Below are 16,222 nucleotides of genomic sequence, written 5' to 3' on the forward strand. Positions count from 1 at the left end.
ACTGGGAGAACACACACACACACACGAGCTGGCCTCAGATGAGGAGTTGTTGAAAGAGAGAGAGACTGCTGTTTACCAGCATGCTGATTGTTTAGATTCAGACGTACTATACTGATTTACTCATGGCCGTCTGTTCTGTAGCCTGCAGCTTTGTTGCTCACTGTTGCACTCTATTACAGAGAGCATTATCCGCCTTAGTTGTAGTACTTACTTGTAGTTAGCATGTTAGCTTTACACTTCACAACAGCATATGACAGTAGCACGTTACTGTTGATATTTATACTTTGCATGCCTCCTGTGTGCAGTGCCATGTCACACCAACATTCATCAGCTATTCCCAGCCGTCACCACACACACACACACACACACACACACACACACACACACACACACACACACACACACACACACACACACACACACACACACACACACACACACACACACACACACACAAACAATAACAGTGAGCCACATCTGGCCAGCTGTTGTGTGTGTGTATGTGTACCTACTTCCTGTCCTCCATCTGGCTATAATATTTGTGTGTGTGTGTTCATTTTTTCATTTGAACCGGGCCACTGTGTGGCAGACAGAAGCAGAGGGCAGCCGGGTCAACCAAGTCTAATCCAGGACTGTCCTCCCAGAGAGGGAGAATGAGAGAGGTAGAGAGATGGGCAGGGAGAGAGAGAGGGAGAGAGAGAGAGAGAGAGAGAGAGAGAGAGAGAGAGAGAGAGAGAGAGAGAGAGAGAGAGAGAGAGAGAGAGAGAGAGAGAGAGAGAGAGAGAGAGAGAGAGAGAGAGAGAGAGATGGGGAGGGAGAGAGTGGGAGAGAGAGAGAGGTCATAGAGAGAGCAGAAATATCTAAGTCAGAGACAGTAACAGCAGTCAGAAACAAAGCAGAGAGAAGAGAAAATAAATAAATGCAGAGAAGAAGAGATGGAATCCAGGACTGTTATTGTACATTAGAAGGAGAGAGGGAAAGGGAGAGAGGTGAAGAGAGACAGAAGTGAAGAGAGGGAGAAGTGAAGAGACAGAGCTGAGCCCTGGCTCAGAGCACAGTAGCCTGCTGAGAGGCCATCCACACTCCTGTCGTCAAGTTTGACTGTGGAACCATTGGCTTTATCTCTGCCATTTGACTCAATGTTGATCTTTCACTGTGCCATGTGAAATCCCCTTCCAGTTAATGCACATTACATTAAAACATGCTGTTTGCTCATGTGTGCCTGTAATGCATAAACAAATGCTCTAAGCCGGCTGGTAAATAGGCAAAAAGTGCCTATTTGTATGTACGAGCGCATTCATTTATGAATATGCGCATGGCAAATGAGTCTATTAGACCTAGCACAGTGAGAGTGTGTTTATCATATATTGGTGTGTGTCTTTTTGATGCATCCAAATCACAGGTGTGTTTGATTAGCAGAATAATGACACCTACTGTATGCTTGGTCCGCGCTGAAAGCATGTAGGCCCATAGAAATCAGAATGAATAGAAGGGCCTTTGAACCCTCTAACCCTGGCAATTTGACTGATAAACTCATGGGTACGCTCGCAATGGCGGGCTGGTATTGTGATGCAATCATTTCCATGGTAATGTAGAATGGTCTTTTAAATTATGTTAACTGATGTGGCTCATGCAATGTAATGTATTTTTTGTAATGTCAGTTGAGCTGATTCAACATATCACAGCACAGATTAATGGGTACACTTCCTGCTTTTATTTCCTGCTTTGCTCCTATGGGTACACTCGCTATGACCGTTAGTCCACCCATTATGTCATCATTGTCTTGAATGGGGAAGCCCATTCTATTCATTCTACTTCTGTGTGTAGGCCTACGTTCAGTAATAGTAATTTCCTCAGTCTATGGGGTATAGTATTTTAACTGTATTTAAGTGTTGTAGCCAGAATGTCAGTACATTGAGTGTACAAAACATTAGTAACACCTTCCTAATATTGAGTTGCACCCCCTTTTGCCCTCAGAATAGCCTCAATTCGTCAGGGCATGGACTCTACAAGGTGGCGAAAGATGTCCACAGGGATGCTGGCCCATGTTGACTCCAATGCTTCCCACAGTTGGGTCAAGTTGACTAGATATCCTTTGGGTGGTGGACCATTCTTGATACACATGGGAAACTGTTGAGTGTAAAAAACCCAGCAGTGTTGCAGTTCTTGACACAAACCGGTGCACCTGGCACCTACTACCATACTCTGTTCAAAGGCACTTAAATATTTTGTGTTGCCCATTCACCCTCTGAATGACACACATACACAATCCATGTCTCAAGGCTTAAAAATGATTCTTTAACCTGTCTCCTCCCCCTCATCAACACTGATTGAAGTGGAGTTAACAAGTGACATCAATAAGGGATCATAGCTTTCACCTTCACCTTTCACCCAGGTCTTTCTAATGTTTTGTACACTTAGTGTATATGTACTGTATGATGAGGAGACTTAGTGACAAATGTATGTAGTGTGTATGAATGTGATTGGCGTGAGTCTGTTAATGTGTATGTACTGTATGTCTGTCTAATGGAGTGTGTGTGATGCATTATCTCTCCAGAATGTGTACAGAGGCCCTTGGGGTGACTGTGTGCTGGAGATAAGGATGAGCAGTGTAGGGCTGGTGTGTGTGTAACCCTGGGAATGGTACGTGGTGATAAGCGGCGTGGTGGCAGTGATTCTCCTCCCAGCCCTGTTGGCTTGTAGAGCAGAAGCACTAATAATGGGCAGCCTCTCCATTGTTTCAGAGCATCTCCTCTCTGTTTGATGAGCTCTCTCCTGTTCATCCCCTGTTCATCCCTTCATCATCCTCCCTTTGTTCCTCTCCAGCACCCTGGGCCCTCCAACACACTCCAGCACCAGGAAACAAGCCCTGCAAATGTGCCATGCAGTAGGATTGGAGGTTAATATACCATAGGCTACAGTAGACAGCAGCTATTAGAATTTAACTGAAGCTGTTAACACTCCACCAGACCTCCAGGGGGCCTCAGTTAGATTAGACTGGTGATCTAACAGTGGTCTGATTTAAGGACAGTTTTTCCTGACCACATGACCTGACAAGGAAAAACTCTTAACTATAGACCATAACAAGGATCCAGGGTTTTCCCTGGCCAGGTGAGTAGTTAGGAAACCCCCTGGCCCCAGTCTGATTGGGTGTATAGTCCCCAGGTGGCCCGCAGGTGTAGAGCTGTATTGATCACAGATGGTGTGTCTGGGGAGAATGAATGAGGCAGATCTGGGCTGTCAGGTTCTATCAGAGTCAGTGTGACCGCTGTGACAGCTCAGCTCACCCTCTCATTAAACACCTGAATGGAGGGGTATCCTCATTGTTGTGATGATGACCCAGACTCTTTGTTTTACTGTTTCAAAAAAGGAGGTCCATAATATATAGGTTCAAGTTCAATTGCATATTAAGATGTTTTTACATAGTGAGAGTATGCCCAAATTAGGTTGTATTATTTTCAAAATAATACAGACTTAGATGATCCCCTTATACACCATCCTACAGTTGAAATGTTGGCTTGCACTCTAGTTCACCTTATTTACCTCTTACAGGAATGTAATAATGGTCTCTGTCTGGATCTTTTCCTTATGTTTCCTCCTATTTTCCTTGATGATTTGTCAGTGCGGCTCTGCTGCCGTCGTCCAGTCTAGCTTTTCATTTAGCAGCTTGCAGAGGTCCAGTAGCACGGCAGACAAAGACTGGAGACAAACATCCCGGTGGTTTTATTTTCACTCCATTTGCAGTGTATATCCTCTGTAGATCTTTTATCTTTCATACCACTGGGTTGGGTCTGTGTGAGAGTGTGTGTGCTAGCGAGTGTGGGTGCGCCATCAACTAGCAGGAATGTATTGGTACCGCCAAAGCTAAGATGGCTGCCAAATGCTAAAATGGCTGCCAGGATTCCACAGAGCGACAGCGTGAGTGAGGGAGAAGCAGAGAGAGTAGAGAGAAAAAGCGAGAGAGGGACTGAGACTCCATTCAGGGAGAGGGAAAAAGAGACTCCTTTTAGACCAAAGTGATATGGCGATTCTGTCCTTTTGTTTTGGTTTTCTCGTCTTTAGCGGTGGGGTGAATGGTGCGGCAGGACTAGCCTCCCCAAGATGAGGATGCTGATGGGCTTAGATGGAGCGGAGGGAGGGAGGGGCCTAGTAGTAGGGCTAATGGGGATACTTGGCGCACACTGCCTTAAACCATACAGTGCTGTGGGGGTAATTGGCTTGAATGGTATATATGATCCAACCATAAAGCTCTTCAAGGTTGCATTACGCAGCAGAGAAAGAATGGCACCAAGCGGGGCCAAAGCAAACTAGCACAGGCCTCTCTGTGCACAGTCGTTAAGGTAAAGAGCTGAGTGAGACGCAGTCCCAATGACGCCTCGCGGACCCGGGCTTCACATTTACACTCCTCAGCTTACACTAGTCATCAGTGTGGAGGGAGAGAGAGGCTGCAAGCTGGGGTTACATGGGAACTTCACCTGCCACACTGTGCCAACGGCCTGCACTCAAACAGGACTCCCTGTGTGTGTGTGTGTGTGTGTGTGTGTGTGTGTGTGTGTGTGTGTGTGTGTGTGTGTGTGTGTGTGTGTGTGTGTGTGTGTGTGTGTGTGTGTGTGTGTGTGTGTGTGTGTGTGTGTGTGTGTGTGTGTGTGTGTGTGTGTGTGTGTGTGTGTGAATGTTCACTGTGGCTCCCTGGGCCTGAGAGAGAGGGATGCTGAAGAAGAGAGTGGGGAGAGTAAGGGAGAGAGAGAAAAAAGTGAAAAGGAAGGAGTGCCAGAGATACAATGGGGCAAGAAATGTCACAAACACACAGTTGTTTCATCTCTCAAACTGGAACACCAAACCATTCCTCTTTGATACTTGATGCTCTCTGGAGAGAGTATTAGTAGTGATTCCTCTACTGTGAATGCCTCTGGAAAGTAAAGTCTTTGGTGTTTGATTTGCCATTTCATGACTCTAATGTTAAACCTGAGCGGAAATAGCCAACCTTTAATCTAAGACCCAATTCTGCCTCTGGAAAGAAGGGGTTTTAAAATACTTTCCAATGTGTTCCTATGCCGTCCTCCGCCCACTGCCCCCTCACCTTGGGTACCGTCCAGGCATCTGTCTCCTGCCTAACCTCCACCTCTCTCCACCATCTCTCTCTCTCGCTTTCTCTCTCTCTCTCTCTCTCTCTCTCTCTCTCTCTCTGTCTCTCTGTCTCTTTTCCACAGAATCCGGACAATCAGACAGCTCAAACCAGCAAGGAGACACAGACATCAAGCCACCACCCAATGGTGAGTTCACAGTGTGAATATACACACTGTCATTTATACATGCAGATGCATGTTTAAACGCTTTCACACACACACTCCAAACACACACACACACACACTCACACACACACACACAAACACACACACACACACACACACACACACACACACAGGCCAGTATAGAGTGTATAGTGTGTCCCAGTGGAGTTGGGCCTGGGTTTATTATAGTAAGGCGAGCTGATGTTGCTGGGCCTGGCTGTGAGTGTGGCACCCCACTCATAAATCACCCTGACGTTATTGGAAGATGGGAACCACATGGCCGTGCTGCCGACTGGAGCTCTGACCTCATACAGCCGGCCCCGCTGCGGTTAACCCAGGCTGAGGCAGGCTGAGGAGAGGGTGTGGAGTAGGAGCACCACTAACCATGGAGAACCTGGACATCCTACACTCTTACACAAAAAGGTGCTATTTAGAACCTTAGAGGGTTCTTCGGCTGTCCCCATAGCAGAACCCTTTGAATAACCTTTTTTATTGCAGGTAGAACCCTTTTGGTACCAGGTAGAACCCTTTCTACGGAGGGTTCAACTGTACATGGAACTCAAAAGGGTTCTAGCTGGTACCAATAAGGGTTGGTGTATGGGTGTATACACATTATATGGGTGTGTATACACAATATGGGTCTATACACATTCCTTTACACCCGGCCAGGGACCTATAGACTGAGCGGACACTATAGACTCTACACTACACACTAAAGCACTGTTTCTTAGTCATGCTCCTGGGGAGCCAACGGGGGCACATTTTGACCTAGCACTACACACCCGATTCCAGTAACTAAAGGTTTGATGATGAGTTGATTAGTGGAATCAGGTGTGTAGTGCTAGTTCCCCAGGAGCAGGAAACACTATACCATAGCCTTAGATAGAGAGCCTTGGTCACTCTATACACTGCCCACTGCCAGGGCCTGTACACACAGCATACACTAGAGCTCTTAGAAAGCTTAAACACACAAATACAATCCACAATCTATAGCAGTAATGACATCATACATGTTGCAACAAGCTCTGACATACTGGATGCCCACTGGACACCATGTAAACAGTGTGTATACAACTTACACAGGGCACAATCTGTGGAGCACATTAAGGCCTGTTGCTGGACAGTGTTTTGACATGCTTGACTTGAAGCAGTCATGACATGAGTACCTGTCCATAGGGCTTTTGATAAGTGCGTGATACGTCCAACCAATGCAATTTCCTATCTTATAGAAAACACATGCTAGTGCTTTCCACTGTGGTTTATCTGTTTTTCTATGCTCCCTCTGTGTGTGTGTGTGTGTGTGTGTGTGTGTGTGTGTGTGTGTGTGTGTGTGTGTGTGTGTGTGTGTGTGTGTGTGTGTGTGTGTGTGTGTGTGTGTGTGTGTGTGTGTGTGTGTGTGTGTGTGTGTGTGTGTGTGTGTGTGTGTGTGTGTGTGTGTGTGTGTGTCCTAGCATCTTCTCATCATCCTCATTGCTCTCATCTCTGTTTTACCAGGGCACTTGAGTTTCCAGGACTGCTTTGTGACTTCAGGGGTGTGGAACGTGGCCGAGCTGGTCCGAGTGTCACAAAGTGAGTCACTGCCTCTCCTCTCTGTCACTGTCACTCTCACTGTCACTCTCACTACACACTCACCAGTACACACAAACCTCAAGGTTCTCACATGCATTTTCCTACTATACTCTCTGTTTAAAGAGTTGTGTAAGAGTCACATGTATCTGTGTGTGTGCTTTAGCTCCAGTGGCCACAGCGTCCGGCCCCAACTTCTCCCTGGCCGACCTGGAGAGTCCTGGCTACTACAATATCAACCAGGTGGCCCTGGGACGCCGCTCCATCACTTCCACCCCCTCCACCAGGTACAAACACACACATTACCTGATTATTTTGTAGCCTACTAATACTAGCTTCTGTACGCTTCAGTCTATGCTGTCTAACCTTTGTGAATGCTTTCCTCACTCTGCTATGATTGCGTGATGGGACCTTTCTTCTCCTTCCTCTCTCTCCCCTCTCTTCTCTGTGGAACTTTCTTCATCTGGTGTTTTTTCCACCTATCCGTCAAACTGTCTGTCTGTGTTTTTTCTGTCTCTTTTTTTCCCCTTTCCTCACTCACTCTCTCTCTCCTTCTATCTCTCTCTCTCCTTCTATCTCTCTCTCTATCTCTCTCTCTCCTTCTATCGCTCTCTCTCCTTCTATCTCTCTGTCTCACTGTTTCTCTCTCTCTCACGCTACAGGACTGAAATGGAGCTTTATGCAAGTCTCCCACGGAGGTAGTTATATTCACTCCACTATATTTCCCCTGACACTACTTTAATATAGACACATTCAGACTCAGCTAGACGGACAGCCAAAAACACATACAATTCTTCATTTGGATCCACTTATGAAACATTGTGCATTTAAGGACCTATGTTTTTACAGGTCTCGTATGGACTTGAATCCAAGGAACACTCTCACTCACTGTACACACACTTACGCTCTACAATACTTTAGTCTAAGCCAGGGGTAGGCAACCCTGTTCCTGGAGTGCCACAGGTACTGCAGGATTTTGTTCAGGACTTTTGTTCCAACTAGGACTTTTGTTCCAACTAGGCACCACACTTGACCACCTGAGCTAATTGATCAGTTCAATGATTGCCTAAATTCAACACACCTGGTCTTCCAAGTGGGTTAAATCCAAAACAGGACCAGAGTTGCCTACCCCGGTCTCGGTACATAGTCTAATCTGAGGGATTAGAAACATGGCCATGTTCAGATAAAGCATGGTGAATAAAGCCTCTAGCCGCACTTATCTGTCTCTCAGCAGACTGTACTTTGTCTCCCAAGTAAATAATATTCCTGCCTCCACACCCATTAAGTCCCTTTCTCTCTCCCTCTCTCCAGCTCCAACAAGCGCAAGTCCATTGACGACAGTGAGATGGAGAGCCCGGTGGACGATGTCTTCTACTCGGGCCGCTCCCCTGCGGCCGGCAGCAGCTCCCAGTCCAGTGGCTGGCCCAACGATGTGGACGCAGGTTAGATACCCCTATAACCCCCCCACCCCATCTAACACCCCCTGCTGTGTTTTATGGTACTGTATCCCCCTACTGTCTGTCAGACCTGTTTTCCTCCCTCTACCCTCACTCCTCTCCTTCCCTCCCCCTCCTCCTCCTCCTCCTCCTATCCACCTGCTCTGTAGGCCTGTGTTTACACCTTTTCTAAATACTTTCAGTGTGCTCTGCAGTAGTAGTATGTAGTAGTATACCAGTGTGTCTGCTGCTCGGCTCTGTGCTCAGTAAAAAAAGTATTAGATTCAGGCTCCTAGATTGTTTTTTTTAACCTTTATTTAACCAGGCAAGTCAATTAAGAACAAATTGCTATTTACAATGACGGCCTAGCAGGAGGCAAAAGGTCTTCAGTGGACGTCACATTCTGTGGTTAGAGGTTCTTTGACTGGGTGATGTGTGTGTGATGTGATATGTGAGTCACAGAGCCTGCTGACAGACTTGACTTGACTTTTTTTGAATTTCTATTTTATTTAATTTAACCTATTTAACTAGGCAAGTCAGTTAAGAACAAATTCTTATTTACAATGATGGCCTACACCAGCCAAACCCGGACGACTCTGGGCTAATTGTGTGCCGCCCTATGGGACTCCCAATCACTGCCGGTTGTGATACAGTCTAGACTTAAGCCTCTATGAAAAGCTTTGTATTAAAGATATAATGTGGATAGCTTTCAGCATAATAGTTTCCAAGAAAATATGTCTACAACCCCCCCCCCCCTTTCTTGAAATCACAAATTCTCTCAAAGTTGTGACTATGCACAGACTCCCATAGACGCTCCATTCTCTAAGCTGCACCCTCCAAACCTCCCTGTCTCCTTATGGTTTTACCCTTCAACTCCTCTGTTGTGTGTTCAGCATCACAGCACAGCATCACCACTCCCTCCCATGTGCCTGTATCCATCACCTCATATTCAACCTGAATAATGGTCCCTTTAGTATAGTTGATATCTTCTATCAATTATCAATTCAATTCTATAATAGATCATGTTCATGAATGAATGTAATGTATGCATCCCTTTCCATCCCCAACCCTCACAGAAGCCTCCTATTCTATTGGTGGCCAATGGGAAAGGTGGAGGGAGAGCAGTGAATGTATTTGTAAAATGTGTCTTCTTTAATGTGGCCTCTATATGGATGCAATTCATTTACAAACACGTTATAACAACATAATATTCCTAATTGTGCCACTGTTCTTATTTCATTACATGTCAATCATCCTGTACTTAGCTCTCATGTCATCAACTGAGTGGATTGTGGTTAACGTTCCACCCTGCTAATTCCCCCTCCTACGTTGTTAACTGTGCCCTTCTCTCCTGTTTGGACTTCCAGTGCAGCACCATTTGGCCAGTGTGCAAGAGAGGAAGATAAAGCATGAAAACGATGGCGTGCAGTTCCCTTACCATGGTTAGAAAACATTGCACTCATATATACGTATTATAATCTATACTGTACATTAACTCATGCCGCCCTCAACTTGTACTGTATGCATCTCTCTGTCTCTCTGCTTGTCTATTTTTCCACACTTCCTAGCGAGAGTGTTCTCTCCACCCCTCTCTCCATCCCTCTCTCCATCCCTCTCTCCGTCCCTCTCTCCGTCCCTCTCTCCGTCCCTCTCTCCGTCCCTCTCTCCGTCCCTCTCTCCATCCCTCTCTCCGTCCCTCTCTCTGTCCCTCTCTGTCCCTCTCTGTCCCTCTCTCCGTCCCTCTCTCCATCCCTCTCTCCATCCCTCTCCTCTCTGCTGCTGTTGGGTTGTTCTTGTTTCTCTCCCAGATATCTGTTGTGGTTTGTGGAATTACCAAAGCCTTTTGGTAACCCAGTAGCTACACCAAGTATATTACTACCTCTCAAACACTGTGTCCACTTGCTCAAGTTAGAGGGCTTGATTAGGGTTGTATATTTTCTGACTCAGGCTGCCAGAAAACTGTAACCTATTGTTCATTTATTTAATTGATTTCAATGTTTAATTGATTTCAATGTTTAATTGATTTCAATGTATTTTTTGCACTCTTTTTGCATTTGCTCATTCAAAATTCAAATGTCAGTTAATTTACATTGCAAAAGAGTTTTGAATCGCAGTAATTTAGTAATTTAGTCAGCAACACATGCATCAATGGTATAGCCCTGTGAGAGTGGGTAGAGATTCTAGAGTGAGGCCCTGTCTCCTGTTGAGTTGCTGTGAGATGCTTCACCCAGTCAGTTACTGAGGCGGTGCTGTTCTGTGTCCCCCCCACCTGTCATAGCCTCCACTCAACAGTGGACACCTCCTCCAACATGCAGGACAGGAAGAGGAATACAACACAAACAAACAAGACTAAATGCACTCAGGTGTGCCGTCAAGGCACAAGGCACCGTCTGTCTCTAAAATATTCCACACACACACACACACACACACACACACACACACACACACACACACACACACACACACACACACACACACACACACACACACACACACACACACACACACACACACACACACACACACACACACACACACACACACACACACACACACACACACACACACACACACACACACACACACACACACACACACACACACACACACTCCCAATCTGGAGAGTAGCAGCGTTCCGGTCCAGATGGTGCTTCCATGTGTCTACAGCAATGGGAGCTACTGGGTTACAGCAGACATCTGTTCTGGTGGTGGTGGTGGTGTAGGGGGAGGAGGGGGAGAGGGAGAGGGTCTCAGCTCCCCTCCAAAGGTGATTCACTACCTGAATGGAAGGCTCTGAGGCATATGAGGTGATCATGTAATTCATCATTACTTTTGCTGTCTCCTGCTATGCTGTCTCCGGTGCCTGCTGAGGGGACATTGATACGCCTCTATGCATTTTCATTGGTTGTTTCCTTCTCCTCTCTCACTTCATTGCAAGCTCAGTCCATCACTGTACTGTAGTCAACATATTGGTCTGAGATAGCTTGTGGAAGGAGATATGTGTAGTAGGGAACATTGTGTTTTTGATGATGTGTACGTGTGTTGATGGGAGTGAGCGGTATGTATATGTGTTTGTATGTCTGTGTTCTTCTTCCTGGTTGTGGGGGGGGGGGGTCACGGTCCTCTGACAGTTAGGGTTTTTTGTGGCAGCCAGCTTGTTAGCGTGGCGAGGCTGGAGGGTCATGGGAGCAGTTGATTGGCTGCCAGTCTGCCCAAGCCATGTGCCAGGAGTTGGTCTGAGAAATAGCACAGAACAATCGATCGTGCTCGCTCACGCATACAAACGAGTGCAAGGAAACACACACACACACACACACACACACACACACACACACACACACACACACACACACACACACACACACACACACACACACACACACACACACACACACACACACACACACACACACACACACACACACACACACACACACACACACACACACACATTCAGAGAGAAACAGAAACTGAAAGAGAGAGATCAGAGTAACTTCTGTTAACTCTAACATGCAAATCTTTCCTTGGGCATCTTGGCCTTGTTCTCCAGCCCAGCTCTTCACCCAGACGTCACATTTGTTACGATAACTGAATTAAATCTATCACAGAGTGCCCAATCCCCCTTTAGCCTTGGTGGTTATATTCAGCATGTCCACCCTGAACATTTGTCTCATATAGCCAGTAGCGGTTCACTGGGTGAGACACATTCCTATTTTAATGTCCCAATCCTCTTAAAGTGCCAGAGTGCCATGCTGTGTTTTTATCATCATTAATACCATGCCACCAAATGGATCATCACACTCCCCACTCCCACTTGGTGTCACACATTCCTGCCTAGCAGAACATACGTGCCCGCCTACCCATTTCTATACTTACCAATGCCCACGCAGGCCCAGCTGCAACGCTGCAGTCAGAAGCATTGTGGGTAATTGTTGTGATCAAATGTTTCCCGAAGTAACACTTCAAAAACGTATTTCAGAACGGCTGCCTCGTTAGAGTTTATATGCTCAGCTTGTAAAAGCTATTTCAGCATCTCCCAGGGCCGTACTGAAACTATCCCCTTTTTATTTGATGTGTTTGTTTTATTTGTGTGAATATGTGTCGTTTAGTCGTTTATGGGACTTCTTGCTAGTCAGGTTTTTTTTCTGCTTGTGAATTTGTTAAAAATAGTTTTTGTGTGCGTGTGTGTGTGTGTGTGTGTGTATATGCACATAATGTCACAAACTGTGCAGTATATGTTTGTGACTCAGGACATGCAAGCATGTAGAAAAATGTGTGTTTGAGTGCAAAAGTATTTTTATTTCTTATTTTGATAATTATTCTCTCCAATACTTAATTTCATTCTTTGAATATCGTGGCTCCCTGAGGTCAAACACACCACTTGGCAATGGTCACAAACCCTACAATTCTAAATTGCCTGTTCCGATTACCATACATCAAAATAATTTCCCTCAAACCCTGCCTCACGAGGCCTTGATCATAAAACAGTCTCTTTACTCTGTAGCTCATACACATTTGGCCATGTTTCTGGGCCAGTTGGTAAGCCTGGCCTATACTTAGTGTGCCTGTTTTTACCAAACTGGGGAATAGTTCATAGTCCTGAAGCCTCAACTGACATTTATAGAAGTAGGAGGACACATTGATATGTTGTTAAATATATGTGGAGGCTATGCCGTCACTCTTCCACTCCCTTACTTTCTCTCACTCTCTCTCCCCTTTTCCATCCATCCTTCATTGGCGTTGGGCCGTCTGCTTGCCACCCTGACTGAACAGCTTGTGTGTGTGTGTTCTGTATCTACCATATCTGTAGGAGATGCATTAACACAATGCAGCCGAGTCTCCCTCCCACCAGCCCAGAGTTACATACATCTGACAGACTGACTTACAAGCAGTAGGCCACTAAATTAAAGGACATATTGATATATCTGTTGGCAGGCTGCAGCTACAGTATATCTGAATATAGCTACACACAGTCAATGTGCCACAGAAACACATTCTGGCCAGTCAATGTGCCACAGAAACACATTCTGGCCAGTCAATGTGCCACAGAAACACATTCTGGCCTAGTTGTGAAGCAGTCCAAAATCACACTCCTTGTAAACAGGCACGTTAACAAGTGCAGTCTGTAGGGTGTGTGGGAGGGAGGATGTATTCATAGTGTTGTCATATAGCTGGAGGTCCTGCTGTCTATAGGGATGCTGGGTGCTGAGATCACTGCTGGTGTGGGATTGGTGGTGGGATGTTGTGGTTTTTTATTTGATTTTCCTATACCCTGAGACAAGCACTACCAATGGTGAGGTTGGGAACTGGATGCTTGCTCATGGACTCCACGCAGAGGACCAGTTACCATAGCAAGGCACAGTAGAATGCCAGTGATCAGAATCCTGTCTTTCGCTCATATACTCCAATGGTGGCAGCAATTCTAATGCCATTGCATTTCCCAGCTCTCTCTCTCCCCTCTGACACTGTTCCCCAAGCCTTCCTCTGAACCCCCCACCCCATCCTGCGCCGCTTAAAAACAACTCCCTCCCCCCTGGACCCCTTTACTCTACCCTGGTTCTGATATGCTACAGCACAGAGACCGTACACTAACAGAGAGATATGGAGAGAGAGAGGTTGATCCATCGGTGTAATCAATCGATCCATTGATTTCAGTAGATCACAATTATAAAACCCATTACATTTTTTTAAGTAGAAGTCTTGAGTCTAAATTTAAGTCTACAGTTAAGTTGATTTGATAGAGCAAATAGCCACCAGCCTGTTCATTAAACCCAAGTCTCTGTTCTGCCATTTTGTTGATCCCATTTTTGCCAGGACTCTCCTCGCCTGGTTCTCTTAAGAAGCCGGGGAAATTCGATTTCAGCGCCCTGTCGCAGCAGACGAGGTCGCCTCGCATGGCGTTCACCCACCACCCGCTGCCAATGCTGGCGGGAGTGAGACCAGGTGAGACCCCCTGACAGCCCTCCCAACCCCCTGCCCATCCCCAATCCCCTGACCCAGACCCAGTGGAGGGGTGGCAGTGAGTGGTGTCCGTTGGGGAAGGCTCTGCTGTCCCACCCTGTGAGGGACAACAGCAGTAGAGCTATGTTTTTGAAAGAAACCTGAGGCACAGAATATACAGTGCATTCGGAAAGTATTCAGACCCCTTTGACTTTTTCCACATTTTGTTACATTACAGCCTTATTCTAAAATGGATTCAATGGTTTTTCCCCATCAATCTACACACAATACCCCATGATGACAAAGAAAAAAATGGTTTTTAGAAATGTTTGCACATATAAAAAAAACTGAAATATCACATTAACATAAGTATTCAAACCCTTTACTCAGTACTTTGTTGAATCAAGTCTTCTTGGGTATGATGCTACAAGCTTGGCACACCTGTATTTGGGGAGTTTCTCCCATTCTCTGCAGATCTTCTCAAGCTCTGTCAGGTTGGATGGGGAGCGTCGCTGCACAGCTATATTCAGGTCTCCAGAGATGTCCGATCGGCTTCAAGTCCAGGCTCTGGCTGGGCCACTCAAGGACATTCAGAGCCTTGTCCCGAAGCCACTCCCGCGTTGTCTTGGCTGTGTGATTAGGGTCATTGTCCTGTTGGAAGGCTTACCTTCACCCCAGTCTGAGGTCCTGAGCACTCTGGAGCAAGGTTTTCATCAAGGATCTCTCTGTAATTTGCTCCGTTCTTCTTTACCTCAATCCTGACTAGTCTCCCAGTCCCTGCCACTGAAATCCCCACAGAATGATGCTGCTACCACCATGCTTCACCGTAGGGATGGTGTCAGGTTTCCTCCAGACGTGACGCTTGGCATTCAGGCCAAAGAGTTAAATCTTGGTTTAATCAGACCAGAGAATCTTATTTCTCAGCTGGCTGTCATGTGCCTTATACTGACAAATGTGTGGCTTTCCAAATCATGTCCAATCAATTGAATTTACCACAGGTGGACTCCAATCAAGATGTAGAAACATGTCAAGGATGATCAATGGAAACAGGATGCACCTGAGCTCAAAGTCTCATAGCAAAGGTTCGCAGCAAAACCCCATAGGTTTTTTATTTATTTAAAAAAAAACTGTTTTTGTCTCGTCATTATGGGGTATTGTGTGTAGATTGAAGAGGAAAATAAGGCTGTAACGTAACAAAATGTGGAAAAAGGGAAGGGGTCTGAATACTTTCCGAATGCAAATTAGGCTAGAGTATAACATACCGTTGTTCCTTCCTGCTCCCTGTAAAGAGATCAGTCTCTGTCAGTCTGTGGTTGGGTGCTTGGGTGACTGGGTGAAGAGCCTCCATTCTGTACCTCCATTTCTCTGACCACCACCTTCCCTGATCACCACCTCCCTGAGCCACACTGACCCAACCCACAACTATAGTCTTACAACCTGTACATGTAGTTAGTTCATGAAGGGCACATGATTCATTGGCTTCAGAACATTATTGTACAGAGCCTGATAGAAACTTGGTGTACAGCCCTACATTCTCATGAGTCCTGTATTTTTAGAGAAGACGTTCTTGTTCTGTTGAGTATTTCTCCTGGCTCACGGCTGACAATGTCTTGCCATTTTCCCTTAAAATGCTTTATGCTTATGCCGTTCACCATCAATTATTATAGTCATCTATCTCTTTCTTCTCCTCTCTTTCTCTCTTTCTTCTCTCTCTCTCTCTCTCTGACTGAGACGCCTATGGTCGGGGAACCCAGGGAGTGTGTGAAGAGCTTACTGTTATTGTATCTGGCAGTGGAACAGAGTCATTGTGTGAGCCAGTGGTTATTTCAACCCCCTGGGGGCATCAACAAAGATCTCATGATAAAATCAGATATCAACAGTTGCCACAGGGCTATAACTGGGACATTTGCATTCTCAATCGTATCATCACTATGAACCAGCAGTTCTGAAGTCATTGTGAAGGGTGAACAGTTCACCATAGATAATGAG

At 45.9% G+C, this 16,222-nt stretch overlaps 1 protein-coding gene across 16 annotated transcripts in view; it reads left to right on the forward strand.

Moving 5' to 3' along the window:
• The window catches only part of nfixb (nuclear factor I/Xb), a 129,240-nt gene that overhangs the window by 100,713 nt on the left and 12,305 nt on the right, over positions 1 to 16,222 (forward strand). For 10 of the 16 annotated variants that reach the window (XM_071331905.1, XM_071332659.1, XM_071331995.1 and 7 more), the window contains 7 exons: positions 5,211 to 5,273; positions 6,786 to 6,860; positions 7,024 to 7,144; positions 7,520 to 7,555; positions 8,169 to 8,299; positions 9,661 to 9,735; positions 14,108 to 14,236. In XM_071331905.1, the coding sequence (XP_071188006.1) occupies positions 5,211 to 5,273; positions 6,786 to 6,860; positions 7,024 to 7,144; positions 7,520 to 7,555; positions 8,169 to 8,299; positions 9,661 to 9,735; positions 14,108 to 14,236 (630 nt within the window). The remainder of the gene's footprint in view (positions 1 to 5,210; positions 5,274 to 6,785; positions 6,861 to 7,023; positions 7,145 to 7,519; positions 7,556 to 8,168; positions 8,300 to 9,660; positions 9,736 to 14,107; positions 14,237 to 16,222) is intronic. The other 6 variants (XM_071332405.1, XM_071332924.1, XM_071333106.1 and 3 more) reach the window with 3 other exon arrangements.

Source organism: Salvelinus alpinus, chromosome 1 (assembly GCF_045679555.1).
Source record: "Salvelinus alpinus chromosome 1, SLU_Salpinus.1, whole genome shotgun sequence".
NCBI classification, from domain to species: Eukaryota; Metazoa; Chordata; class Actinopteri; order Salmoniformes; family Salmonidae; genus Salvelinus; species Salvelinus alpinus.